Source organism: Chiloscyllium plagiosum, unplaced genomic scaffold (genome assembly GCF_037043375.1).
Source record: "Chiloscyllium plagiosum isolate Xiang-an unplaced genomic scaffold, Cpla_swu_hap1 HiC_scaffold_39, whole genome shotgun sequence".
Taxonomy (NCBI): Eukaryota; Metazoa; Chordata; class Chondrichthyes; order Orectolobiformes; family Hemiscylliidae; genus Chiloscyllium; species Chiloscyllium plagiosum.
The window spans coordinates 950,992-978,110 of record NW_028270177.1 but is presented as its reverse complement, the minus strand read 5'-3'; the positions used below and the strand labels follow the sequence as shown (position 1 = coordinate 978,110).

Here is a 27,119-nt window from a genome sequence, read left to right as displayed (position 1 = left end):
ATTCCTGAGTGAGATGTAGCCCAGAACTTTCCTAATGAAGAGCTTGTACCCAAAAATGTTGATTCTTGTCCTCAGATGCTGCCTGACCTGTGCTTTTGCAGTGCCACACTTTGACTTCGCTTTCTCCTATTTCTGTCAGGTAGTCACTCATTCCCTTTCTGCACTTCCTTCAGCTGGAGGGTGATTAAATATAAAAACATGCTGTCCAAAAATACTCAGCTCATGAATTCACTTCTGCTGAAATCTGGTGCTCAAACTGGTCAAACCAGTGGTAATTTTGCAGGATATGGTGAACTAGGTGGCCAGGAGTATCTGAGATTGCCACTTGGTTGTGTAACATAAGCTGAACTCCATGCCTGCCTTCTAGTTAAAGCTTTTACCCTAAATTTAAACCAAGTAGAAAATTAGTTTCACTTTTAAATAAATAAACTGGAACTCTAATCTCAATGCAGCTTTAAAAAAAAACTTACCTACTACCTGCCATGTGACAGTTGGCTTTGCAGAGGTAAATCGAGCTGCTTTGCACCTTCTGTTTATATCCCACCCCAATGCTGCTTAATAGCAAATACTGTACATTTGATCACACAATGCTCCAAAGACTTACTGCAGAGGCGAATACCTTTAATCCATGGGCTAGAGTCCATTTAGACAACAACAGATAAAATAAAGTTGTGCTGTTAAGAATTAATTACATAATTTATATATTGTGCTGCCCTCATGGGCAAGTACAGAATGAAAACTGGACTATAGGGAAACAGTTTATTGTTGTAGTCTGTCTGAGATAGTATTACTGCGGCCACTGAAAATTGACACAATTATAGAAAAGAACGTAAGCTGCTGGTGACTGGATCTTCTGCTCAGAAATGCTGGTCACTTTTGCATCATTGAATTCATGCCAGTTCTGTGTAACTGGATTCTTGCAGTAGGCAGTGTAGTGACCACTGTCTAAAGTGCCTGTGTGATTCTGTTGAAAGAAAAAGTCAATGGAAATTCACCTGAACTGCATCCAAATATCAGTCTTTGATCAAGGCCTCACTGATTAACATTTCTAAAATAAACCTCTAGATATTATCTTGTTGGGACACTTGTGAGCCAAATTAATAAAAACCAAAAGGTGTAACACCTGTCCATTTACCTCTTCAGTATCCAAGGGTCCAAATATGCATACATAGACATTTGAGGCCCTTCGGCCCTCTATATTGCACCGACCTGTGGAAATAATCTGATGCCCGTCTAACTTACATATAGATAATAATGGAACAGTATGTCCAATGCCCTTAATGTCGGGAAGACTACGGTGTTGCAGGCAGGCCACTCCACACCCCTACTACTACAGAGTAAAGAAACTACCCCTGATAACTGTCCTAAATCTATCATCCCTCAATTTAAAGCTATGTTCCCTCGTGTTAGCCATCTGCAGAAAAAGGTTCTCACTATTCACCCTATCTAACCCTCGGATTATCTTATACATCTCAATTAAGTCACCTCTCAACCTTCTCTCCAACAAAAACAGCCTTAGTTCCCTCACCTTTTCCTTGTAAGGCTTTCTTTCCATACCAGACAACATCCTAGTAAATCTTCTCAACCGTTTCCAAAGCTTCCACATCCTTCCTATAATTTGGTGACCAGGACTGCACACAATACTCCAGGTGTAGCCTTACCAGTGTCTCGTAAGCTGAAACATGACCTCGTGGCTCCGAAACTCAATTCCCCTACCAATAAACACCAACACACCATATGCCCTCTTAACAACCCTATCAATCTGGGTGGCAACTTTCAGGGATTTACACACCTGGACACATCTCTGTTCATCTACACGGCCATGAATCTTACTTTTTCGAAAGTGAACTGCCTCTCACTTTTCTGCATTAAACTGCATTTGCTACTTCTCAGCCCAACTCTGTACCTTATCTATGTCCCTCTGTAACCCACAACATCCTTTGGCACTATCCACAACTCTGTCTATCTTCATGTCATCCACAAATTTACAAACCCATCCTTCTATGCCCACAGCCAGATCATTTATAAAAATTACAAACCGCAGTGGCCCCAAAACAAGATCTTCCCAGCACACCACTGGAAACGGAGTTCCAGGATGAACATTTCCCATCAACCACCACCCTGTCTTCTTTCAGCTAGCCAATTTCTGATCCAAATTACTAAATCAATTCCCTACCGTGTGGAACCTTATCAAACGCATTACTGAAGTCCATATAAACCGCATCAATCACTTTACCTTCATCCACCTGTTCTGACACCTCGAAAAATTCAATAAAAGGTTAGTGAGGCATGACCTACCCTTCACAAAATCATGTTGAATATCCCTAATTAAATTATTCTTTTCCAGATGATTATAAATCTTATCATCTTTTCCAACACCTTACCCACAACCGAAGTAAGGCTCACTGGCCTATAATTACCAGGGTTGGCCTGACGACTCCTCCTTAAACAAGGCAACATTTGCTATCCTCCATTCTTCTGGCACTACTCCTGTCAACAATGATAACGAAGATTGAAGCCAAATGCTCTGCAATCTCCTCCCTGGCTTCCCAAAGAATCAGAGAATAAATCCCATCCAGACCAAGGGTCTTATCTAGTTTCAGATCTTCCAAAGGTGGAGCAGCATTTTTCCTGCATTTCTCTCAGATCTAGTCTACTGCATTCGTTGCTCACAATGTGGTCTCCTCTACATTGGGGGAAATGAAGCATGGACTTGGTAACTGCTTCATAGAACATCTAATGTTCTGCCTGGAAAAAAAAAGCTTCCAGTTGGCTGCCACTTTAACACACTACCCTGCTCAGTCCTCACTCAACATCTCTCTTGGGCTTACTGCAGTGGTCCAGCAAAGCTCAGTGCAAGCTGGAAGAACAACCTAACTTTCCATGTGGGGATCCTGCAGCCCTCAGGTCAATATAGAGTTTGATAATTCTAAGGCTTGAATTCTCCCATGTCCTAGCTCCCTCCTACCCCATACATCTCACAGTGGCTAGCAATAGGTAGTATAGCGTAATGGAAGACTAACAAGTCTCAATTAACAGCTATTCACCCTCCCAGCCAGATCGTTATCGACTCCTTTGTCCAACAATTCTCTCTCTTTGGGCTTTATACCTACTTACCTTTTACTCCTTACCCCCTCCCCATCTTCTGCACAAACTGGCATTTACCCAGCTACCATCAGTCCTGAGAAAGGGTCATTGGACCCAAAACATTAAATCTGATTTCTCTTCACAGATGCTGCTGGACCTGCTGAGCTTTTCCAGCAACTTTTGTTTTTGTAAGCCAAATTAATATCTTTAAAAGTTTAGTTTTAGCGAGTTGAGAAGATTTGTAGCTCAGTTTGAGATTCTGGATGTAGGTTTGCTCACTAATGAACACAGTCCGCCAATTTCTCAGCAACAAACCCAAACGCGCAGACAAAACACGTCCAGAAATCCTAGCCACTCCCCCCTATATCAAAGACATCTCGGAAATGATTGCCAGACTACTCAGACCCTTTGGCATCATGGTAGCCCACAAACCCACCAACACACAAACAGCAGCTAATGAACTTGAAAGACCCTATACGGACAACAAGCAAATCTAATGTCATTTACAAAATACTGTGCAAGGACTGTAACAAACACTACATTGGACGGTCAGAAAACTAGCCACCAGGATACATGAACACTAACTAGCCACAAAGCGACATGACCCTCTCTCACTACTATCCTGACATACAGATGAGGAAGGACACCACTTCAACTGGGACAACACATCTACCTTCGGACAAGCCAAACAGAGACACGCATGAGAATTCCTAGAAGCATGGACTCCAACTGGTTAGACCTCATCTACCACCCCCTGAGAAAAAGAACAGGAAATGACATCTCCATAGGAAATGACATCACCAACCTAAAGAAACCCAAACATATAAATAGAAAGCAGAAATCATGTATACTGCTTTGCCTGAGGCCCACTGAAGATGTTACCTAATAGGGTGATGAAACATCTGTAAATGAACCTCCCAGCTCAGTGAGCAAACCTACATCCTAAAAGTTTAGTTTCTGTGTCATTTTCTTTCCTGTCTCAGGCAAAAATGGTACACACTGGCTCCAACTCCCTGGCTGTGTGCAAGTTCCCAGCATCGAATGCTGCTTGTTTCTTCATTCCTAGAGAAATGTATCCAGACTGCATTTCCCTACTCACCCATAGGGATTACTGTCTCACTTAGCACAATGCATAGTTGTTTGCTAAAAGCTTTTAATAAACTATTGTCATACAATCAAAACTGACAAAAAAGAGGTTTGTTTTCAGAAGCAAAAGATGTTGCCCTTTTCTACTCATCTACTTACACCACAACACTTCCCTACTTTTATGATGTTATCGCAGATCTGCATTATGGTTCCCAGCCCCTGAAGGCAATGTAGACCCAAATCCTAGTGCACCCTTCCTCTGGGTGATCTGGGTGACTTCTACTGTTCCAGAACAACCCTCCAAACAACACAAACTTTTGTTAAAATGGTCACATAAAAGCCAGTTTTAAACAGTTTGTAATTTCTATTTACAGTAAACACTTTTAGAAATCGAGCAGTTTTTAATAATGTTTGTAAAACATGAGCATCTTGCTCTGGCAATATTTGAGCACGTAATGAGAGACTTGATGTTTTTATTGACCTGATGTGGTCTCTGTCTTGGTAGAAATAGCAATATTCCCAAAATAGACAAATTGGATTGGCAAGGACAAGTGAGGTCTAATTGTCAGAAATAGATCAATTAAAGTTACTTACCACAACAGCATAAAGATGGTACTTCAGCTGCTGCATTGATGGATTGGTTGTATATTGGGACAGATCGAGATCTTCAAGTGGAAAGGTCACAGTACTGGTCAGTTTCCTATTGCCATGATCATCAGATTCAAAGCTAGTAAAGATAGGAAATTCTGGATGATTAATTGTATATTTATGACCAACTCTAATTTCATATTACAAACAGATCCACAAAAGGCAAGCAATTTGTTAGAAATAGACCAGAGAAAGGCGAAGAATTCCTTTCCAAATAAGAAAGGCCAATAGGAAAAAACACATGGTGAATATCATGTCATCAGCAAATTAGTTGGTTGATGTTTTCATAAGTTGAGAATGTGTTGCTGGAAAAGCACAGCATCTGAGCAGGAGAATCGATGTTTTGGGCAAATGCCCTTCATCAGCAATGAGGCTTGTGGGCCAGGGCGGGTGGGCTGAAAGATAAATGGGAGGGGCTGGGGAGAGGTAGCTGGGAATGTGATCGGTAGATGAAGGTGTGGGAGAAGATGACATATCAGAGAGGAAGGTGGAATGGATAGATGGGAGGCACCAACTGGGCACTGACCTCCTCACGTGTCCAACACCTTTCCCATCTACAGTATCCATTCCACCCTCCTCCCTGAGCTATCACCTTCTGCCCCACCTTCATCTACCTATCGCAATCCCAGCTACCTTCCCCCCCCCCCCCAACCCACTCCATCCCCCTCATTTATCTCTCAGCACCCCCAGCCCAGAAGCCTCATTCCTGATGAAGGGTTTTTGCCCGAAACATCGATTTTCCTGCTCTTCGGATGCTGCCTGACCTGCTGTGCTTTTCCAGCACCCCACTCTCAACTCTGATCTCCAGTATCTGCAGTCCTCACCTTTCTCCTCCCTGATGTTTTCATAACTTTACCCATGGACAGGGAACAACAAAATAGGATGATTAGTTTGATAGATACTGCCATTCTGTACAGTTGTGCAGATTTCACTGCACTTCCACCCACCCCAAACAACTCCGACACTTCAGTTGGGTAAACCTTAAGAAAATGACCATCAAGAAACTATTGAACTGTATAACCATCACAATCCTGACTGTGACATGGCAGCTCCTGTAAACCTCATTAGATTATCTTTGGGACTGAAGAACAAACTAGTTATTTTGCATTTCAGCAGTCAGTTTTTCAGGGTCAAGGCCCCCTCCCAATCAAGACTGACATCAGGTTCTATTCCATTGCACACAGCCAACATTGCAATTTCCCTGAAACAAAGCTGACAGCTGGGGGAAGAGAGAGCAGGCAGGCCGTTCCAGGACTGCAATCCCAGTGTTCATGGCTCCAGGCAGCAGCTCACCATAACTCAAGCTGGCTCGGAATAATTGTTAAAAATCCAATTTCTCCTAAACAGAACAAAAGAATTCCATTTATCCAGAAGTGTTCAGCCTTTCATTCCTCCTGGTATAGCCAACTGTAATTAATAATTCAGTTACTTTAACAATATAAATACTGCACTCAGAAAACACACCAAGAATCTATTGGGCATAAAAGTTAAAATCAAACGGACACTGTAGGAAAGATTGTTTTTCCCCCCGAAGGGTCATAGTGTTAAATAGTGTTTACAGCTCTTAAAGAGATCCTTCACCTGGTCATCCAGCAGCAGTTTATTCTAATCCCATTTTCCAGCACTTTGCCTATAAGCCTTGTAGGCAGTGGTGTTTCAAAGTGTTCATCTAAGACAGTTCTTCAATGGCTTGAGGTTCCTGCTTCTATCACCCTTTCAGGCCGTGAGTTTCAGATACTCACCACCCTCTGGGTTAAAATATTTTCCCTCAAATCACCGGTAAACCTCCTGCTCCTTAGCTTCAAACTGCACTCTCTGATTAATTACCCCTCTCCTCAGGGACAGGTTTCTCCCTATCTGCATATGACCCTCTGAACTTTGTGCACCTCAAATCAGAACCCCCCCCCCACACAACATCCCCAACCGCAGCGTTCTCTACTTTAAGGAAATCAACACCAGCTTCTCTAGTTCCACCTCTTCATATCAGAATTGCTCCATTCCAGGCAACATCCTGGTACATCTCCTCTGTACCCTCTCTACTGTAATCACATCCTTTCTATAACGTGATGACCAGAACTGCACACAGCATTCAGTTGTGGCCTAATTAGTATTATATAGAGCTCCGTCACAACGTCCCTGCTCTTGTATTCATGCCTTGAGTAATAAAAGCAAGCATCCCATTTGCTTTCTTAACCACCTTATCTAGTTTGCTGCTGCCTTAAAGGATTATGGACACACACCAATGTCCCTGTGATCCTTTGTACCTCCTAAGGTTCTATCGCTCAATGTGTATCCCTTTGTTAGTTATGTTGGTCCTCCCAAAATGACCTTGCTGGTCGGTCTGATGATCACGGAGAATGAACATTACTCACCGTTTCAGGTGTATTATAATTATATCAGGGGCTTTCAGCAGTTGGATACTTTCTGCCTGGTCCTGCTTCCTTCCACAAAAGGAACAAAAAGGTTGATCCCTGGAGCTCAGCACCTCTTCTTTAAAGAACAATTTGAGACAATCCTAAGAAACAGCAGCTATGTTTTAGAGTAGAAGCTTTTTTGAAGGAACCAAAGTTTGAAAATTAAGCAGTAGGAAAACCCATTGTGCAGATTATAATTCCTTAGGTACAGTTACCAACCACCAAATAAAGCAAGCACCAATGACTGGAGGAGAGGTCAGGAGCATATTTACAAAGTGGCAGCTGTGAGATTGCCTTTTTACCCAGGAGCAGCCCCAGGTTGTCAGGGGAACCCTATGGAGATGGAACATTTGGGGTTCTTTTTCCTGCAAACCCTTGTACTGTGCCCAGGCAATTACTTTAACTTTGCTGTTAGGAAATCTTCTAGGAATGCTAAAAATCAACAATATATTGGATGAGTGTGGATTAATGATCCAGCACAGCTTTATAAAGGCATATCATATTTAATTAGCTTTAATGAGCTTTTGTTGATGAGACAGAGAGCACTGATATAAGTGCAGGTCATATGGAGGATATGAACATATTAGCTTCCAAAAGGCATTTGATAAAGACTTCTCAGCAAGTAAGGAAGACAGTGAGAACATGGATTTATAAGTTGGCTGAAAAACAGCAAACAAAAGGAGTGATGAACAGCTTTTCAGTCTGAAGCAAAATTTATAATTAGTTTCCCCAACAGTGAAATTGGATCAAGAGAATTTGCAGAGGACACACAAAAAAAAAGAATGATGACGCAGGGCTGGTCCAATTAGTAGATAGACAATAGGTGCAGGAGTAGGCCATTCGGCCCTTAGATACAAGGCGGATGCAAATTTAATGAAAAGACATATGAAATGGTACAACGAAACTGGACAGACCACATGGCATTGACCGAGGCAATGGGAAGAAACACCTCAAACACAGCCCTGTCGATCCTGCAAATCCTGCCTCACTAACATCTGGGGGCTAGTGCCAACACTGGGAGAGCTGTCTCACAGACTGGTCAAACAACAGCCTGACATATTCATACTCATGGAATCATACCTTACAGACTATGTCCCAGACCCTACCATCATCATTCCTGGACATGTCCTGTTCCACTCCATCAACAGGACAGACCCAGCAGAGGTGGTAGCACATTGGGAAACAATTGGGAGGGAGTCTTCAATATTGACCCTGGACCACATGAAATTTCATGGCTTCAAGTTAAACATAGGAAAGGGAATCTCCTGCTGGTTACCATGTACCATGCTTCCTCAGCTGATGAATTAGTAATTCACAATGTTGAATATCACTTGAAGGAAGCACCGAGGGTGGGGATCGATAATGCCCACCACTGAAAATGTCTCAGCAGCAACACTACTGATTGAGCTGGTTGGATCCCAAAGGACATATCTGCTGGACTGGGTCTGTGCTATGTGGCAAGGGATCCAATAGAGAGAAATGACTGCTAGACCTTATTTCCGACAATCTAACAGTCACAGATGCATCATTGTACTATTGCAGAGATGAAGTCACATCTTCACAATGAACAAACATACTGCCCTATTCAAAACTAAACATTGAGTCACTGTGGACTACCAGGAGCAACAAAATTCTCCTCTCTCTCCCCCACAATCTGTAACTGATACCTAGCTTATCCCTGCTCTACCATCACCACCCCAGGAGCATGTGATAAACAGAGCTAAGCAATTCCACAACTAAGGGATCAGATCAAAGCTCTGCAGTCCTGCCACACCCAGTCATGAAATGGTGGTGGATAATTCAACAACTCACTGGAGGAGGACACTCCACAAAAAAAACTTACCAAGGATGTTGGAGAAGTCCAGTACGTTAGTTGGAAAGCCAAAAGTGCCAAGTAGATGATCCATCTCAGCCTCCTTTGGGAGTCCACAACAGTCTCTAGTCAATCCAATTCGGTGCATGTGATATCAATAAATGGTTGAAGACACTGGATACTGCAAATGCTGCAGACTCTAGTAACATTCTGGCAATAATACGGAAGACGGGTGCTCCAGAATTTGCTGCTCTCCTCGCCCGGGTAAGTCCTGTACACAAAGAGCAGGACATTCCAACCCAGCCAATTACCGCCCCACCAGTCCACTCTCCATCATCAGAAAAGTGATGGAAGGTGTCACTAACAGTGCTATCCAGCAGCACCTGCTCAGCAGTAACCTGCTCAGTGACGCCCAGTTTGGGTTCCCCCAGAGTCACTCAGCTCCTGACCTCATTACAGCCTTGGGTCAATCATGGACAAAAGAGCTGAACTCCAGAGGGGAGGTGAGAGTGACAGCCTTTGACATCAAGGCTGCATTCAACCAGGTGTGGCATCAAGGAGACCTAGCGAAACTGGAATCAATGAGTGTCAGGGGGTAAACTCTCTGGTGGTTGGAGTCATACCTGACATTCAGGAAGATGGTCATGATTGTTGCATGTCAGTCATCTCAGTGCCAGGACATCTCTGCAGGAGTTCCTCAGGGTAGTGTCCTAGACTTAGCCATCTTCAACTGCTTCAATGAGGAGAAAGTGATGACTGCAGAAGCTGGAGATCAGAGTCGAGAGTGTGGTGCTGGAAAAGCACAACAGCTCAGGCAGCATCCAAGGAGCAGGAGAATCGACATTTCAGGCAATAGTCCTTCATCCGATTGAGCATCATTCCTGATGAAAGGCTTTTGCCTGAAACGTTGATTCTCCGGCTTCTCAGATGCAGCCTGACCTGCTGTGCTTTTCTAGCACCACAGTCTCAACTGCTTCATCAATGAACTTCTCTCCATCATAAACTCAGAAGCGAGGATGTTCGCTGGTGATTGCACAAATGTACAGCACCATTCAACTCCTCAGATACTGAAGCAGCCCATGTCCAAATGCAATGAGATCTGGATAATATCCAGGTTTGGGCTGACAAGAGACAAGGAACATTCACACCACACCAATGCCAGGCTATGACCATCACCAATAAGAGACAAACTAACTAAAGTCTCCTGACATTCAATGGTGTCACTATCACTGCATACCTCACTATCAACATCCTTGGGACTAGCATTGATGAGAAACTCAACTGGACTGGTTATATAAATGGCTACAAGAGCAGGTCAGAAGCTAGGAATACTGCAATGAGTAATTCACCTCCTGCCTCCCCAAAGCCTGTCCACCATCCACAAGACAAGTCATGAGTCTGATGAATTATTCTCCACTTGCCTGGATGAGTGCAGCTCCAACAACACTCAAAAAGCTGGACACCATCCAGGACAAAGCAGCCCGATTGATTGGCGCCGCATCTACAAGCTTTCATTTCCTCCACCACCAATGCACAGTAGCAGCAGTGTGTATTATCTTTAAGACACACTGCAGAAATTCACCAAAGAGCCTCAGACAGCTCATTCCAAACTTAATACCATTTCCATCTAGAAGGACAAGGGCAGCAGAAAAATGGGAACATCACCACCTTCAAAGTTCCCCTCCAATCCCCTCACCATCCTGACTTGGAAATATATCACTGTTCCTTCAGTATCACTTGGTCAAAATCCTGGAATTCTCTCCCTAAGGGCATGGTGGGTCAACCCATAGTAGGTGGACTGCAGCGGTTCAAGAAGGCAGCTCACCCCCACCTTCTCAAGGGGCAACTACTGCTGGTTGGTCCAACCAGCATTACTCTCACTCCCCGAGAGAACTTTTAAAATTGGTGGGTTTTCTGAGGTTTGGCATTACCACACAAGGGGAGTTAAATAAGAGAACAACTGATTCCTCTTAACCATAGTGTTCACCAAGAGCAGAATTCTCGTAACAAGTAGGGAAGCTTTAATCTGTGGGAAGATCTAGCGGGGAGCATAAAGAAAAAACAGAAAAACAAGAGATAAGAAGTATTTTTATTGTCTATTTTGAACAAAAAAGAGAGCCAAGGTTTATTTTTGTTGATATTTTTAAGTGAAGGTGATCCACATTCAGATCAGCTGTGATCTTACTGAGCAACAGACCAAATTTGATGGACAGAGAGGCCAACTCGTAGTTGTTACATTCATAACAAGTTGGTGATAATTTTTTACCTGAATGGAGCATCTGTTATCAGGAGGCATTGGCAGAGACAGACTCAGGAAATTCTCAGTTTGGCTAGACTTGTGGTAACAATTTAGACACAATTTGACATAGTTCAGTTGACCCTGAAACATCTTTGAAATAATTGAAGTTTCCACGTTTCTCACTCCTGTAGACTGATGAGAGAAAAGATCATTTATTCCTTTGTGAAAAATCTGGAGTCTATCACATATCCCATGAGCAGTGCATTGGAGAATTGGAGAATCATCAACTCAGTTACCTCATCAACTTTCCACGAGTTCAGCTGCTCAAACACATAATATTGGTTGGAAAGAGCAGAGTACTGTCACACAACAGATCAGTCCGTCAGTCGGTCGGTCTTTTTTCTTGTTTCTGAGAGTTGAGCCAAGGGCTTCCATTGAATTGCTCCAGGCTCATCAACAGGGTACTGCAGTCCTAGCTGTTGCCTTCTGCAGGATGACTGACCAGGAAGCGTCCCTGCTCTAACTTCCTCCAATTAGATGTATTGGAAGGATTTACAGACTGAGGATCAATCTGCTTAGACATATTGCAGATGCACCTTCAGTGAATCATGAGAGGCAAAGATAAGGTGAATAGCAAAAGGTCTTTTCCCAAGGGTGTGGGAATTTGGAAGAAGTGTGGAACTAGAGGTCATAATCTTAACATGAGAGAAGAAAGACTTAAAAGGGGCCTGAGGGGCAACTTTTGCACAGAGGGTGGTTTGTATATGGAATGATCTGCCAGAGGAAGTGATGGATGTAGGTGCAGTTACAACATTTAAACCTCACTTAAGTAGATAAATAGGAAAGGTTTAGAGGGTTAATGGGACAATAGACAAATGGGAATAGTTTAGTTTGGGAAACCTGTCAGCATGGACGAGTTGGACTGAAAGGTCTGTTTCTGTAGTGCATGTCTCTATGACCAATAAGTCGTGAAATGGGACTCAACCCTTGAACGTCGGACCGAGGTGTAAAATTGTGAACACTGCACCAGGAGACCTCCCGCCATTAGAGTTAATTTAACAAAAACAATTCCAACAACCATAGCAATTAGAAACTTCTCAATTATTATTGCACCCAATAATCATCCCAGAACCAAGCAAATTGTTCATAATTTCAACCAGCAAGCTCTCGGAACATGACAGACAGATCAATCTTCACCAGGTGAAGATCAGACCTTCCATTAATTAAATGCAGTATTTAAACCAACTCTGAAATGCTTCTGTGCTTTCACATATGTACCTTGGCTTGGGGATGGGAGGTTGTAAATAGGAATGTCAGAACTCACTGAATTATGTCCTCTGTCCCTCAGTCAATCTCAACACACCTTTTGTTAATTCAGTCTAACACTCCGTTATCTCCAGCGAAGGTTGAAGATGAAAGTTCCCCATTGACCTTTTAGTATCATGTAACAGAGATTGCACTTAAAATCAGTTTTAATAAACAGAATGAGTATAGACTATTCACCAGTTCCTTTGTATAAAATGCATTTATGATGGGAGTTATTGTCTAAAACAGCGATGGTTAGAGTTTTCAGAAATTACTTGTGGATAGGAGCTACAGAAGTCAAATTGGTAGCTTCAGCCATAATCACAGAAAGCCCCGAGTGAGGTTCAGTAACAAGAACAGTTACAAATGCAAGGACCAGATGTTTTTCCTTCATTTGAAGTTACCAGAGTAGATGTCAAACTAACTCCTCAAATAGATGCTAGAGTGGCCTAACTCCGTTTAAAAGGTGGGGAGAACTCGATGTTAATCTTTAGTTAGTCTGCTTTATTTGAGTTTCAACAAGCAGATCCAAAATTAAACAAGTTTGTACAATCATGTCACAACTCGAGGTTTTGATAGGGCAGTGGAGCTCTCCAGACAAACTTGCAGACAGAGAATGGATGGTTATTCATTAGATAGTGATACCACCCAGATATTGTAAAGAAATATTACAGGTAACATTTTAAATTCCCATGGCATGTAAAAATATGGAAAACTCATGCAAAGATAAATTGGCATTTTTAGTGGCTATGCCTCTTCGTAAAGGACATATGACATAGAACGGAACTATGAGTCTGCTCAGCAAAACTTCAATACAGAGTTTAACCAGTACCTTTATCCACCATAGTGAATAGTTCAAGAACAGCTAGAGTTCTTACTGCATGTTATCAGAACCTAAAGTTGGACACTGTATCCTTTCAACTATTGATATAAGAACTCAATTTCCAGAAGCTCCTCCATTGAAGACCATCATAACTAGTGGTGAAAAAAAACTTTTTTTTAAATTTGTTATTGATTACAATAGAAATACAATTGGATCAAAGTTCCAACTTCATGTCTAAACCTTTTTAAGATATAAAAAGTAAATTGGGTATAAACTATTTGACCATAGTGTTTCATTCTTAAACTCAGGGAGCTTTATAATGGTCAGATTGTGTGTCCACATTTCTAGAGAGACTCAAGAGCATGGAAACTTGCACAGAAACATTTACAAACTCCAAAGGCAAAGATAAAAGAATGGGCAGACAAACATGCAGAAAGCAGAACACTTCAAATGGGAGATTAACTGTTAGCTTTTATTGTAAGTCAAACATTTAAAGGTGAGATGCAATGGGTCCTTAGAGTGATTAAGAAAGTCAGTGAAGTGAGTTGTTACCAGCTGTGGCATATGAACAGAAAGAGCAGGTGTATCCACTGGTAAAAATAATGCAGGATGACAGAGACAGCAAGAACGAGATAGAAGGAGATGTAAACAATTCACAGAACGAATAACCGGCAATCCAATTACCCAATACTGAACTATTGGGACTTTATTGTTGTAATTAAAAGGAAAAGCGAGGGATCTACTGGGGTTACAAATGGAATACAAGGAAATTATAGAGATCCATTTGGGTGGAGAATCTTAACCAGAGATGATGGAATCTGTACTGACACTGTAGTATTGTGGGAATTAGTTAAGAATGCCCGATTGGAAAATTGGCCAAATTCTGAAATTATAAGAATTGCGGCAAAAGGTCTGAAACAGTAAACATAACACAGGCTGAATGCACACAAATTCTCTAAACTTGGCAAATCTTCTCTAATCTTCTCGAAAGGCTCCTTCTATATTTCGAAATGCAAATTTGAGCCTGAACAAAATGTCCATGTCATGGAATGATGTGTGTAACTCAATATTTTGGAAAATCAATAAGGCAACGCATATCAAAGTTCAGTGTAATGAATGATGAACATCTAATGACAACCTGTCAATTTTCAGCATATTTTAAGTATATAAATGTTATCCTTTTCTCTGTAAAAGTGAAGAAACTTGGAGAGTATGAGATTCTCTTGTTTCACCTCTCAGGTTTTTAGCCAAAAACTGCATGCAATATTTTTAATAAAAGCATTTTCAGCTCAAGGCTGTTTTTGAATTTGTCTAATTTGTTGATTAAGCTCTTACAGATCCCTGCTAATTAAAATCCAATTTGACAATAGACTAATATCTTTATTAGTGAATCACGGATTAACAAACTCAGGTGAAAGAGATTCAAAGCGTACCAGAAAACCACTTGATTGATTCTATCCAAAGTAGTTACAGTTCTTGAGTGGAATTAGTTCCTCACCTAATGGATTGACTAGATTCTGTAGAGATTACAGAACAATTAATTGCAGTATCAAATCACAATTGCACAGTTAAACTACACTGTTTGCAGTGGCCCATTCCTTACCAAGGTTGATTCATTACAGAGGAGTAGGAGAAAGTGAGGACTGCGGATGCTGGAGATCAGAGCTGAAAATGTGTTGCTGGAAAAGTGAAGCAGGTCAGGCAGCATCCAAGGAGCAGGAGAATCGACGTTTCGGGCATAAGCCCTTCTTCAGGAATGAGGAAGGGCTTATGCCCGAAACGTCGATTCTCCTGCTCCCTGGATGCTGCCTGACCTGCTGTGCTGTTCCATTACAGAGGTATAGCCGAGTGTCAGTAACATTAAGAGTGAAGGAGACATCATGTTTTTTACTTCAAACCAAACGGTTTGCATTATTAAATTTAAAATGCTGCAGCTACATTCTAAAGACCCAAGAACCAAGTTGTAATCTCTGTAGCTTGACATATTAATACATGGAAACAACACGTAAAATAATGGAAAGCCTTATTTCAACAGGTAGAGTTAGCTGACTGGTGGAGGTGATGGCCTAGTGGTATTATGGCTAGACCATTAATCTGGAGACCCAGATTTGTTTAAAGCTATTCCTGATGAAGGGCTTTTGCCCAAACCGACGATTTTCTTGCTCCTCGGATGCTGCCTGACCTGCTGTGCTTTTCCAGCACCCCACTCTGATCTAAACACTCGTAATAAATCTTGCCAAGATTGAGCTTGCACGCAAATAAGGGTGACTTGCCAAGGACATGTCATAGAGCAGGTGCTGCCAAGGACAGCAAAAGTAAAGGCTTTGATAGAATTCTCCATTCTTAAAAGTCATTGGGAAATTGAGATTTTTTGGGGATGCATGGTTTCTGTCAGAAATTTTAGGATAATGGCGGCCACTCTAACAGATTTATCATGGAAACAGGCAAAGGTAACATTCGCCCAGTGTATACTACCCCAACTTAACAAAACCTTTTAAACTGACAAACTGATGCTAGTTACAGGAGGGTGGCTGTGGTTTTATTGCAGGATGATAATGTGGATACCTTCCCCAAGAAACTAAAATCAAAAGAAGTACTTTAGCTCTAGTCTGAGAAACTCTAATACATGACTGTCTGTCATGACCACAAAGAAATGCCAATATGGTCCCTGGGGTCCTGAAGAGAAATTTAAACTCAAAATGCTCAACGTTTTCAACTGAGCTTATTAATTCAATCTCGTAATATAACAACTGTTCATGTTGCAAGAAAATATAATGACAGATACATTATCGAGAATATTATGATGTTGGAATAGTTTGGTGATATTTTTTAAATGGGAAGTTATACAAGTCCTGTATAAAGGGTGAGTAAGGATGAATGAATGGTTCTTTTTATTGTTATATCTGTCGTGTTGACACTGTAATGAAGTACATCTGGAAATGGCATTTATACAAAAACATAAGACAGGAGCAAGACTAAGCTGTTTATCCCCTCAAGCCTGCTCCACCGTCTAATCTGATCATGTCTGATCCTAGAGTGTGCTACACTAATCCCCCACCACCACCACCCCCATATCCCCTTTTCTCTTTAGCCACAGGAGCTATATCTACCTCCTCCTAAAAAAATTAATTTCTCTAGGGATGTTAGGAAAACATTCTTATGGATTATGAGAATTGGAAAAATGCAAACATTGGACAGTTCCTGGGTTGCAAAGAGTTTATCATGTGACTTCTTGGAAGTCAAACATCAAAGAATTGGGGATTGTCTGCTGTTACAAAAGTCAACTGACCTTTCAGAGAACACAAGCCAAATCGTTTGAGAGCGCCCCTCTGGACTGAAGTGCTGTGTGTTTGCTTCTGGATATATTTGGATGCAACAGTTGTTGGAAGGATTTGCAAGGAAAGGGGTTTGTTATTTCCCTCAGTGAAATATTTGAGAATTTGACATATCAGGATTTCCGTTACCTATCCGAATCTTGTCTGAAGATCTTCCACTGCCCTGTGAATGGTGGCAATTGGATCTCATTGACAGAAAAGTCAAAAGAACGGAGAGAAATCAACCCATTTTATCTTAAAATGGAGATAAGGAGAAAGTTCTTCTGCCAGAGAGTGATTAATCTAGGAATTCACTTGGAGGCGAGGCCATGGAGTATATTTAAGAATTTAAGATAGGTTCTTGACTGTCAAAGGGATCAAGGGTTACCAGGAGAAGGTGGGAGAATGGAGGATGAGAAACTTATCAGCTATGATTGAATGGCAGAACAGACCCAATGGGCTGAATGGCCTATTTTCTGCTCCTATGTCCTTATTTCTGCACTTGAACCTTTAACCTACATAAGACGATGCTCTTTTTTGCTTATTTTTTTATCCTGGAGTCAGAATCCCTCCACAGACCAGAGTTGTCTTATCCTTTGGGAAGATATTTTTGTAATAAAGAGGAACTTGGTTTAATCTTGCAAAGTAGCTCAGTTAATTACTGGTTTTGTCACATATTGGAAGAATATACATTTTCCTTGAATGACTTTTGAGTTTATTAAGATAGACTTGGTCTAAGTCTATCTTGTTTTAGATTACAGTAATAAAGAGAAACAAGTTGACCATTTTGGTGATTAAATAAAGGAATTACAGTTTTGGTGCAGCTCATTGAATAGTGCAGCTTTATTTCCAGCACCCTCTTCCTATCAGATCGGCAACACATCTGTCTTACACCCAACTCCCAACCACTAGCCATCATTCATCCTCAAAGATAGCTTAGAGTATTGATTTTGCGATTTGCCTTTCAGCTGTTCAATACTGACACTTGGAGACATGTCAATTTAACATACACCTCACAGTGAGAGCTGTTAAATCCATTACATTGCTACTCACAGACTGCAATGCTCCACCTGCTGGTGTTACTCATTAACACAGCCTTTAATTCATCTCTTAGGCCTGAATGAAGGAGAATGTAGGGGACAGGACTCTTGAATGGGACTAATTACCAAATCACTCCATTGAATGGGGCTTTTGCAAACACGGCCTATGAGTAACTCTGTGCCCTGCCTTTTACCTGTAGCCCTGAATATTATTTCTATTTAAATGATCATCCCTTTGAACCTGCCTCCTCCTCCTCCATATTTCCAAGGAGTACATTCCAAAACCTAACCATTTGTGAGAAAAAGTTCTTTTATCACTTGTACTTGCTTCTTTTATAAAGACTTTAAATCTTTCCCTTTTGTTCTTGATCCTGTTATGAGCAGGAGCAGGGTAGCCCTATCTTTGTTGTCCAAGTGCCTCTAAAATTTGTAATCTTTTATCAAATCACCTCTCAGCCAAGAAAAAGTGCCAATCTTTCTGAACCATCCTTGTAACTCGGGTGATTGAGAAACAGTTAACAGTTGAAACATATAGTCAAAAGGGGAGAGTAAGAAATCAAAAGTTGTTATACACTTTGGTAAAAAGGATATGGTTAAGGAAAGGGTTAAGATTTTGCAGAGTGAATATAGTATGTTAGGCAGAAGGTTTAAAAAGCAGAACCTCAAAAAAAGGTCATAATTGCTGACCACATTCTAATGAGAGTAGGAATAAAAAGCGAAGGCAGATACATCAATGGCTGAAGGAATGATGCGATGTGCAAGGATTCAGACTTTTGGATCATTAGGATTTTTGGATCATTAGGATTTTTGGATCATTAGGATTTTTGGATCATTAGGATTTTTGGATCATTAGGACCTCTGCTGAGGCAGGAAAGAGTTGTTCAAAAGTGACAGGTTTTACCTGAACTGAAAAGGGACGGAGATTCGCTATTTCTATTTCGGGAGCCTTTTAACTAGTTGGGGGGGAGGGGGGTTTGGTTTCTGGAGTCGCAGTGAAACAGCAATACAGACGAGGATGGTGCTGAAGTCAGAAAGGAGCAAGTTAATTAGAAAGGACAGACAAAAGCAAGTCAGAGAATGAGGTAACTCTGAAAAATTAAACTGCATTAATTTCAATGCAAGGGGTCTTACAGGTAAGGCTGACGAACTCAAGGCAATTATGGGAACATGGGACTGGGACATCCTAGCCATTACAAAACCATAGCTAAAAGGGAAGGACAGGACTAACAGTTCAGTGCTTCAGGGTGTAGATGCTATAGGAAGGATAAAAAGGGAAGCAAGAGAGGAGGGGAAATGGTGTTATTCATCAGGAATAACATTATGCCTGTACTTAGAGAGGATATTTCTGAGGGATCGTCCAGTGAACTACATTGATGGAACTGAGAAATAAGAAGGGGATGATCACCTTGATGGGTTTGTATCGCAGGTCCCGTCCCCAATAGACAGGGGGAAACAGAGGAGAAAATATGTAGAGAGATCTGATATATATAAGAACAATAGGATGGTAATAGTAGGAGATCTTAACTTTCCAAACATAGATTGGGACTGCCATTGTGTTAAGAGCTTGCATGATGAGGAATTTGTTAAATGCGTTCAAGGTAATTTTCTTTATCAATATGTAAATGTACCTACTAGAGAAGGAGCAAAACATGACCTTCTCTTGGGAAATAAGGCAGGGCAAGTACTAGTAGGGGAGTACTTTGGGACAGAGATCAAAGTTCTATTACTTTTAAAATAGTTATGGAAAAGGATAGGCCTTCCAAAGAAGCTAAATTTCTGGAGTATTTTAAATGATAGGAGACTCGAACTTGCAGAAGTTGATTGAAGCAGACTTCACAAGTAAAGGAGTGACTGACAAATGGGACGCTTTCATAAGTGAGACAATGAGAGTTCAGAGGCAGTTATGTTCCTGTTAGAGTAGGGAAGAATGGATGAATAAAGATATTGAAGCTCTGGTCAAGAATAAGAATCACATGTTAGGTGTAGACAACAGCGATCAAGTGAATCTCGAAGAGAACATTGAGCATAGGGGCATTCTTAAGAGGGAAATCATGAGGGCAACAAGAGGATATGAGAGACTAGGCAGACAAGGTTAAGGATAATTCAAAGAGATTTGACAAGTGCATTAAGTGCAAGAGAGCAACTAAAGATAAAATAGGGCCCCTTCAAGATTGTCTAGGTGTAGAACCACAGGAGATGGGAGAGATGCCAAACAAACATTTTAGATTAGATTCAATTCCTTAGTATGGAAACAGGCCCTTCGACCCTCTGAAGAGTAACCCACCCAGACCCATTTCCCTAACATAGTGTTGTACCTAACACTATGGGCAAGTTAGCATGGCCAATTCACCTGCACATCTTTGGACTGTGGGAGGAAACTAGAGCACCCAGAGAAAACCCACGCAGACACTGGGAGAATGTGCAAACTCCACACAGACAGTTGCCCGAGGCTGGAATCGAACCCGGGACCCTGGTGCTGTGAGGGAGCAGTGCTAACCACTGAGCCACCGTGCCGCCCCAGTTTTTACTGTAGAGAAAGAAATGGAGACTGGAGAACTCAGGGAAGTAAATATTGATGTTTGAAAACATCAGATTACAAATGAGGAAGTGATGTAGTTCTTAGAAAATGTAAGAGTGGATAAATCTCCAGGACCTGATCGAGTGTATCTCAGGATCTTGTGGGAAGTTAGGGGCACCGCAATTGTTTCCCTAACAGAAATATTTGCATCATCTATAACCACGGGCAACGTGCCAAAGGACTAGAGGGTGGCTACTGTTATGTCTTTATTCAAGGAAGGTTGTAAGGAGAAACCTGGGAACTATAGACCTGTGAGGCTGACATTGGTAACAGGCAAGTTGTTGGAGGTTACTCTGAAAGATAGGGTTTACGTGCATTTAGAAAGGCAAGGACTGATTAAGGATAGTCAGCATGGTTGATTCAATTTTTTGAGGAAGTAACCAAGATGACTGATGATGGCAGAGCAGTAGATATTGTTACCTGGACTTCAGTAAAGCCTTTGACAAGGATCTACCTGTTAGACTAATTAGTAAAGTTAGATCACATGGGATTCAGGGAGAGCATGCCAACTGGATTGAAAATTAGCTGGACGGTAGGAGACAGAGGGTGATGGAGGAGGATTGTTTTCTGGGACTGGAGGAGGCCTGTGACCAATGGTGTTCCACAGGGATCGGTCCTGGGTCCACTTTTATTTGTCATTTATATCAATGAATTGGCCAATGAGACATGGTAAGTAAATTTGCAGATGACACCAAAGTTGGTTGTATTGTGAACACTGTTCACAATAAAGGGATTACATAGAGATCTTGATGAATTGGTTAAATGGATTGAGGAGTTTAATTTGGATAAAGGTGTAATTTGGTAAAACAAACAAGGACAGGACTTATAATTAAGGATAGTGTTGTAGAACAGAGAGACCTAGGAGTTCAAGTACATAATTCTTCGAAATTTGATTGGATTATAGGTCATCCCCTTCACTTACTGTTCATTACTATTACTTTTGACACTTTATTCATTCCATTTGAGAGTTTTGATCACCTGCAGAGACTTATTATTCAGCTTATCGACACTCCACTGGTACCATTTGTATGATCTTTTGATCCCTCTGTTTATAAACTCTGTGCCTGTGTACTTCTCTCTCAGTTCACCTGAAGGGGCAGTGATCAGAAAGCTTGTGATTTCAAATAAACCTGTTGGACTGCAACCTGGTGTCATGTGACTCTTTACTTTGTCCACTCCAGTGCAACACCGGCACCTCCACATCATTGAAAATTGCCTCACAGGTGGACAGGGTGGTTAAGAAAGCATTTAGCATTCTTACCTTTGTTGCTCAGAGCTTCGAGTATCAGGGGTTGGGACATTGTCTTGTACAACCTCAACATATTGGTGAGGCTTCTCCTGGAATACTGCATGCAGTTATAGAGTCAGAGTCATACAGCAGGGAAACAGATCTTTCAGTCCAACCAGTCCACGTGCCATAATCCCAAACTAAACCAGTCTCACCTGTCTACCTTTAGTCCATATCCCTCCAAACATTTCCTGTTCATGTACTTATCCAATGTCTTTTAAACGTTGTACTGTAGCTGCATCCACCATTTCTTCTGGAAGTTCATTCCACTCACGAACAACTGTGTAAAAATAAAAGTGCCCCTTATGTCTTATTTAAATCTTTCTCCTCTCGGCCACTGGTCATAGCATGTCACTGAGCAACAGCTTCCATCTGTGAGGGACTCATCATTCTACTGTACCCTCTCGCTCAGTGACACTGATGAAGCAAACCGCTATCACAGAATTATTTTAAATCGGGTGCAGGAACAGAGAGCTATTGGGAAACAGTATACCAGGTGACAAACTGATTAAGATTCTCAAACATCTAAAGATCAATGTTTCACACAACCTAACTGACAACCTCTAACATTGTCTCCAATTCCCTTCTTGATCCTTTCCCGGAGACACAGTCCCAGTTCAAAGTTTCTGATTGAAGAGACTCATCAATTCCAATCACCAAATTAATCCATACATTTTCCCAAGGAATTAAGCTGGGATTTCAGACACAATGGTGACCTCACTCCTATTGGGACAATCACTTGGAATCCAGGAATGGTGTTGGAATCCAGGCTGGTGTTCATTTTCTTTTGATACCATTAAGTAAAATGTCACTTTTGCCTCATCTTCCAAAGTCACCCAGACCCTGAGATCTCCTGAGGTGACTTTCCAAATTCACCATCTCAGGAGTATTCGCTCACTTTACTCCATCCATATTGGCTCCCAGAAGCCAATCAACACAATCCCAAGGCCAGATATTAGCAGGAACCGAATGATCAGGGCTGCTCAATGCTGAGTGCCAAATGAGGTCATTCTCAAATCATTATGGACAGTGAATCTAGAGTCAAGAGTCTGTTGCTGGAAAAGCACAGCAGGTCAGGTAGCAGAATTCTCCTGCTCCTTGGATGCTGCCCGACCTGCTGCGCTTTTCCAGCAACAGACTCTTGACCCTGATCTCCAGCATCTGCAGTCCTCACTTTCTCACAGTCAGTCTAGAGCACAGGCATTTGACACAGTGACAGGTTACTCAGGGTTTCAATGAGATTACTGAAGAAAAATGAACAGGAAAATAGATTAATATTTTAAATCAATTGAGGGGAAAAACATGGTCAGTGTCATTAGTGACTTCAACGTCAACCTCTCCTCCATGTTTTCTGTTCCCTTTTGGGAGGTTTCTGTTGCAACTTACTCGCTTAAGGTCATTGTGGAGGATATTTAGGAAAAACAGCAGCAGCTCCTGAGCATCCTGTTGTGTGCCGTCAGAAAATGATGCATGCAGTTTGCCAAGGACTCGCTTCACTTCGTCAGGAAAGACATAAACGCAATCTCCGAGCCACATGTCCATGACTAAAGCAGAGAATGCATTGGAGAGTTCTCCCCGACCTCTACACAAGGAACAAAAACCTCCATTAGAACAAAAACCCAAGTTTTAATGACATTTATTTATTTTACCATCTCCTCCATCAGTGAGCCAATGTCCTGTTGTTTTTATGTAAGGTATGATTCCACAGGAATAGAAACAAAACAATACCTGTCACTGTATCACAGCACATGTGGTAATAATAAGACCATAAGACATAGGAGTGGAAGTAAGGCCATTCAACCCACCAAGTCCACTCCGCCATCCAATCATGGCTGATGGGCATTTCAACGCCACTTACCTATACTCTCTCCGTATCCCTTAATTCTTTGCGAGATTAAGAATTTATCAATCTCTGCCTTGAAGACATTTAACATCCCGGTCTCCATTACGCTCCATGGCAGTGAATTCCACAGGCCAACCACTCTCTGGCTGAAGAAATGTCTCCTCATTTCCACTTTAAATTGACCCACTCTAATTCTAAGGCTGTGCCCACAGGTCCTAGTATCCCCGCTTGATGTAAACAGATTCCCAGCGTCCACCTTTTCTAAGCCATGCATTGTGTTGTAAGTTTCTATTAGATATCTGTGCCACTGTGCCATCGTGGGCAGCACGGTGGCACAGTGGTTAGCACTGCTGCCTCACAGCGCCTGAGACCCGGGTTCAATTCCCACCTCAGGCGACTGACTGTGTGGAGTTTGCACGTTCACCCCGTGTCTGCATGGGTTTCCTCCGGGTGCTCCGGTTTCCTCCCACAGTCCAAAGATGTGCAGGTCAGGTTAATTGGCAATGCTAAATTGCCCCTAGTGTTAGGTAAGGAGTAAATGTAGGGGTATGGGTGGGTTGCGCTTCGGCGGGTCGGTGTGGACTTGTTGGGCCGAAGGGTCTGTTTCCACACTGTAATGTAATCTAATAATCTAATCTAATCTCCCCTTGACCTTCTAAACTCTAATGAATCCAATCTCAGGATCCTCAGCTGATCATTATATGTTAGGCCTACCATTCCAGGGATCATTCATGTGAATCTCTGCTGGACACGCTCCAGTGCCAGTATGTCCTTCCTGGACACAGTATTCTAAACGGGCCTAACTAGAACTTTATAAAGTCTCAGTAGCACATTGCTGTTTTTATATTCCAACCCTCTGAAATAAATAACATTACATTTGCTTTCTTAATCACAGACTCAACCTGCAAGTCAATCTTTAGAGATTCCTGGACTAGCTCTCCCAGATCCCTTCATACTTTGGCTTTAATGAATTCTCTCACCTTTTTTTATTTCAAAAAGATACTTTATTCATAAAATATTTTGATGATCTGTACAATTGGTGGTGCCATTTGTAGGCGCATCTTGCATTTCTTTACATACAGAGATCAGAATTAATCATTCATATGTACAGGTCTGTACATTTACCATCCATATATTTAGCTGAGGCTTCAGCGGAGCCCACTTACTGAGTGGGCCCCCTGTTCTTCATTAGGCAGGCAGTGGTCTTTCTCCACCGCGCCTTGGCAGCAGCTGCCCCAAGCTTCAGCACATCCCTCAACACGTAGTCCTGGACCATGGAATGTGCTGGTCTGCAACACTCAGTATACTCCATCCCTGTATTCTTTTTTTCCAAAGACAAGACCTTGTATTTGCTAATAAATCAAAGCAAATCCCCTTTAGATAAATAACACATCAGGACAGCCCCAAGTCCTCAGTGTCTTTCCTGGAATGGAGGGGATTCTGGAACTGAAATGGCCATTATTTGAGCCTCATTTTCATGTTACCCTGATGCTATTCTTACCTGGGTTTTCTTACCTGTTTAGATCATCTGCATAAGCTCCGGTTATGAAGTATTCCACCAATGGCGTAGTGCTGCAGAGACACTGCAAGATGCAGTTCAGGTAGCAGGTGTTCCCAGAATTTCCCAGCCCAGTCTGGCCTGCACCTCCCGAGTGTCTCTCGATACCAGTATTAGACACGCTGGATTCCAAGGAGCCATTGCTATATTTAGGAACAAGATGGTAGTATCGAGCTCTGAGAGTTGTAGGTTGGGTAAAAGGAGAAAATTGAAAAAAAACTAAATTACTAACTTCCAAGTAACAGGAGTTGAAATCTCTCTGGCTCTGAGATACTGTTCTCAATCTAATAGAATTGTCCCTGACTCTGAATCCCCATCCTGTAATTCCTTTAGTCAATGTAAAGCTATATTCTCTGAAGATTGTATTAAGCAAAGAGAGAACATGGCTGCTGAGAGAAAGGGATGAGGGATGAGGGATGGTAACTCAAATCACCTGGACCTCTACTCACTCCGTGTACCCCACAATCTTTGTAGAACTGAGAAATCCTTTATTCTGATGTTACATGGACCTGGGCTCATTGCAGACACTGCAGTGGTGTTGTCTGATCAAAATACCATGAAGAGGCAGAATAATCTGAAGCAGAGCTCATTGTGAAGCTCAGAAATTGCTGTGGGCTGTTTGTGGGGAGGAGGAAAGGCAGGCAGCAGGGTTAAACACCCACTTTTTCATTGGTTCCTGTCCAATAATAGCCCAAAGTTCAGTCCATAAGGCTGTGCCCAGCACCAGCTCACAGCCCAAACTGGAAGAGCTATGCAAAATGCAATGATTTTGAAGGAGAACTGAATCAGCCAGACATGCACATTGACAAATCTCCAAAAAGTGACTGGGCAAGTTAATGAGATATCGAAGGAACATGAGATAGTCAACCGAGGTGTTGAAGACAAAACCATATCATACTTTGCTGAATCAATAGACGGGTGTTAACTAGTGTGGAATGTACAACTCCAGGCATCACATGTTAGGGAGGACATTGAGGTCTTGGAAAGGGTACAGATTGGTTTTACAGGATATGACAGCTCAGTTTCAGGGAGATTAATAAAGCCAGAATTCTAACTTCTACAGCAGAAAAAGAGGGAGATTTATTCAGAGGGGTTTAAGTTAGGGAGGTTTTGATAGCACAAGTCGGGTTAAACTCTCTCTGCTGGCAAGTTAGTCAGAAACCAGACATCACAAACTTAAAAGGGTTCCTCAGGGGAAGTCTCTCCCTGAAAGGGTAATGCAATCATATCCCACAGGAAAGCAGAGGGAACATTTTTAAATGGGACTGGTTTCTGGAGGAAAAAAAGCTGGAGTCTGTCCAGAGTGTGGTTTAAGCAGTCCAGGGCAAAAAGAGAGTAACAATTGGAATTTTCTGGAAAGCAGAGAAATACAAAGATTTAGTGACTTTTGGAGTAATGCTTACCTGAAAATCATTTCCTCAACCTGAACATTGAGAGTGTGGAGTGTGAGAAAGTGCAGCTGAAATTACACTGCACCTCCCAGAAAAGGGAACGATTCATTCTCACAGACAGAATATTTAACTCTGCACTCAACGCAGGCAATCATGTCATTGACACACACTGTTCCTGCCCAGGCAAATGTCCACAAGATATCAGCGTCACTGACTGGGCCAAGCTTTATCATTGATCCTTAGTTGCCCTCGAGAGTTTGGTGGGGAGCTGTCTTCATGAGTCACTGCAGTCTGTGTTGTATATCGATCCACAAGGCTCTTAAGAAGGGATTGTTACCAGGATAGCATCAATCTTAGTGTTGTTGGAGCTGCCCCCATCCAGGCAAATGAGACTTATTCCATCACTCTCTTGACTTGTTTATTGTCAATGGTGGACAAGCTTTGGGGGGGTCAGGAGGTAAGTTACTCCTAGCCTCTGACCTGCACTAGTAGTCATTGTGTTTATATAGTGAGTCTAGTTGGTTAATGACCTCCAGGATGTTGATAGTGGGGAGTTCAGTGATGGTAACACCAATGAATGTCAAGGGAAGGTGGTGTAATTGGTGATAGTCATTGCCTGGCGTGAATGTTATTTGTCACTTGTCAGCACAAGCCTGGATATTGTCCAGCTTTTGTTGTATTTGAACATGACT

The 27,119-nt window shown here is 42.0% G+C and overlaps 1 protein-coding gene across 1 annotated transcript; it reads right to left on the bottom strand.

The window, feature by feature from the left end:
* Window positions 1–787: 787 nt before the first annotated feature.
* Window positions 788–26,450, bottom strand: LOC122539584 (ubiquitin carboxyl-terminal hydrolase 50-like). The gene is made up of 7 exons (XM_087981199.1): window positions 26,440–26,450; window positions 24,994–25,212; window positions 23,022–23,217; window positions 11,315–11,479; window positions 7,194–7,336; window positions 4,768–4,900; window positions 788–964 (listed from the first exon to the last, which is right to left on the bottom strand). Exons 1-7 carry the CDS (start codon window positions 26,448–26,450, stop codon window positions 788–790), a joined length of 1,044 nt encoding a protein of 347 aa, XP_087837325.1.
* Window positions 26,451–27,119: the final 669 nt, after the last annotated feature.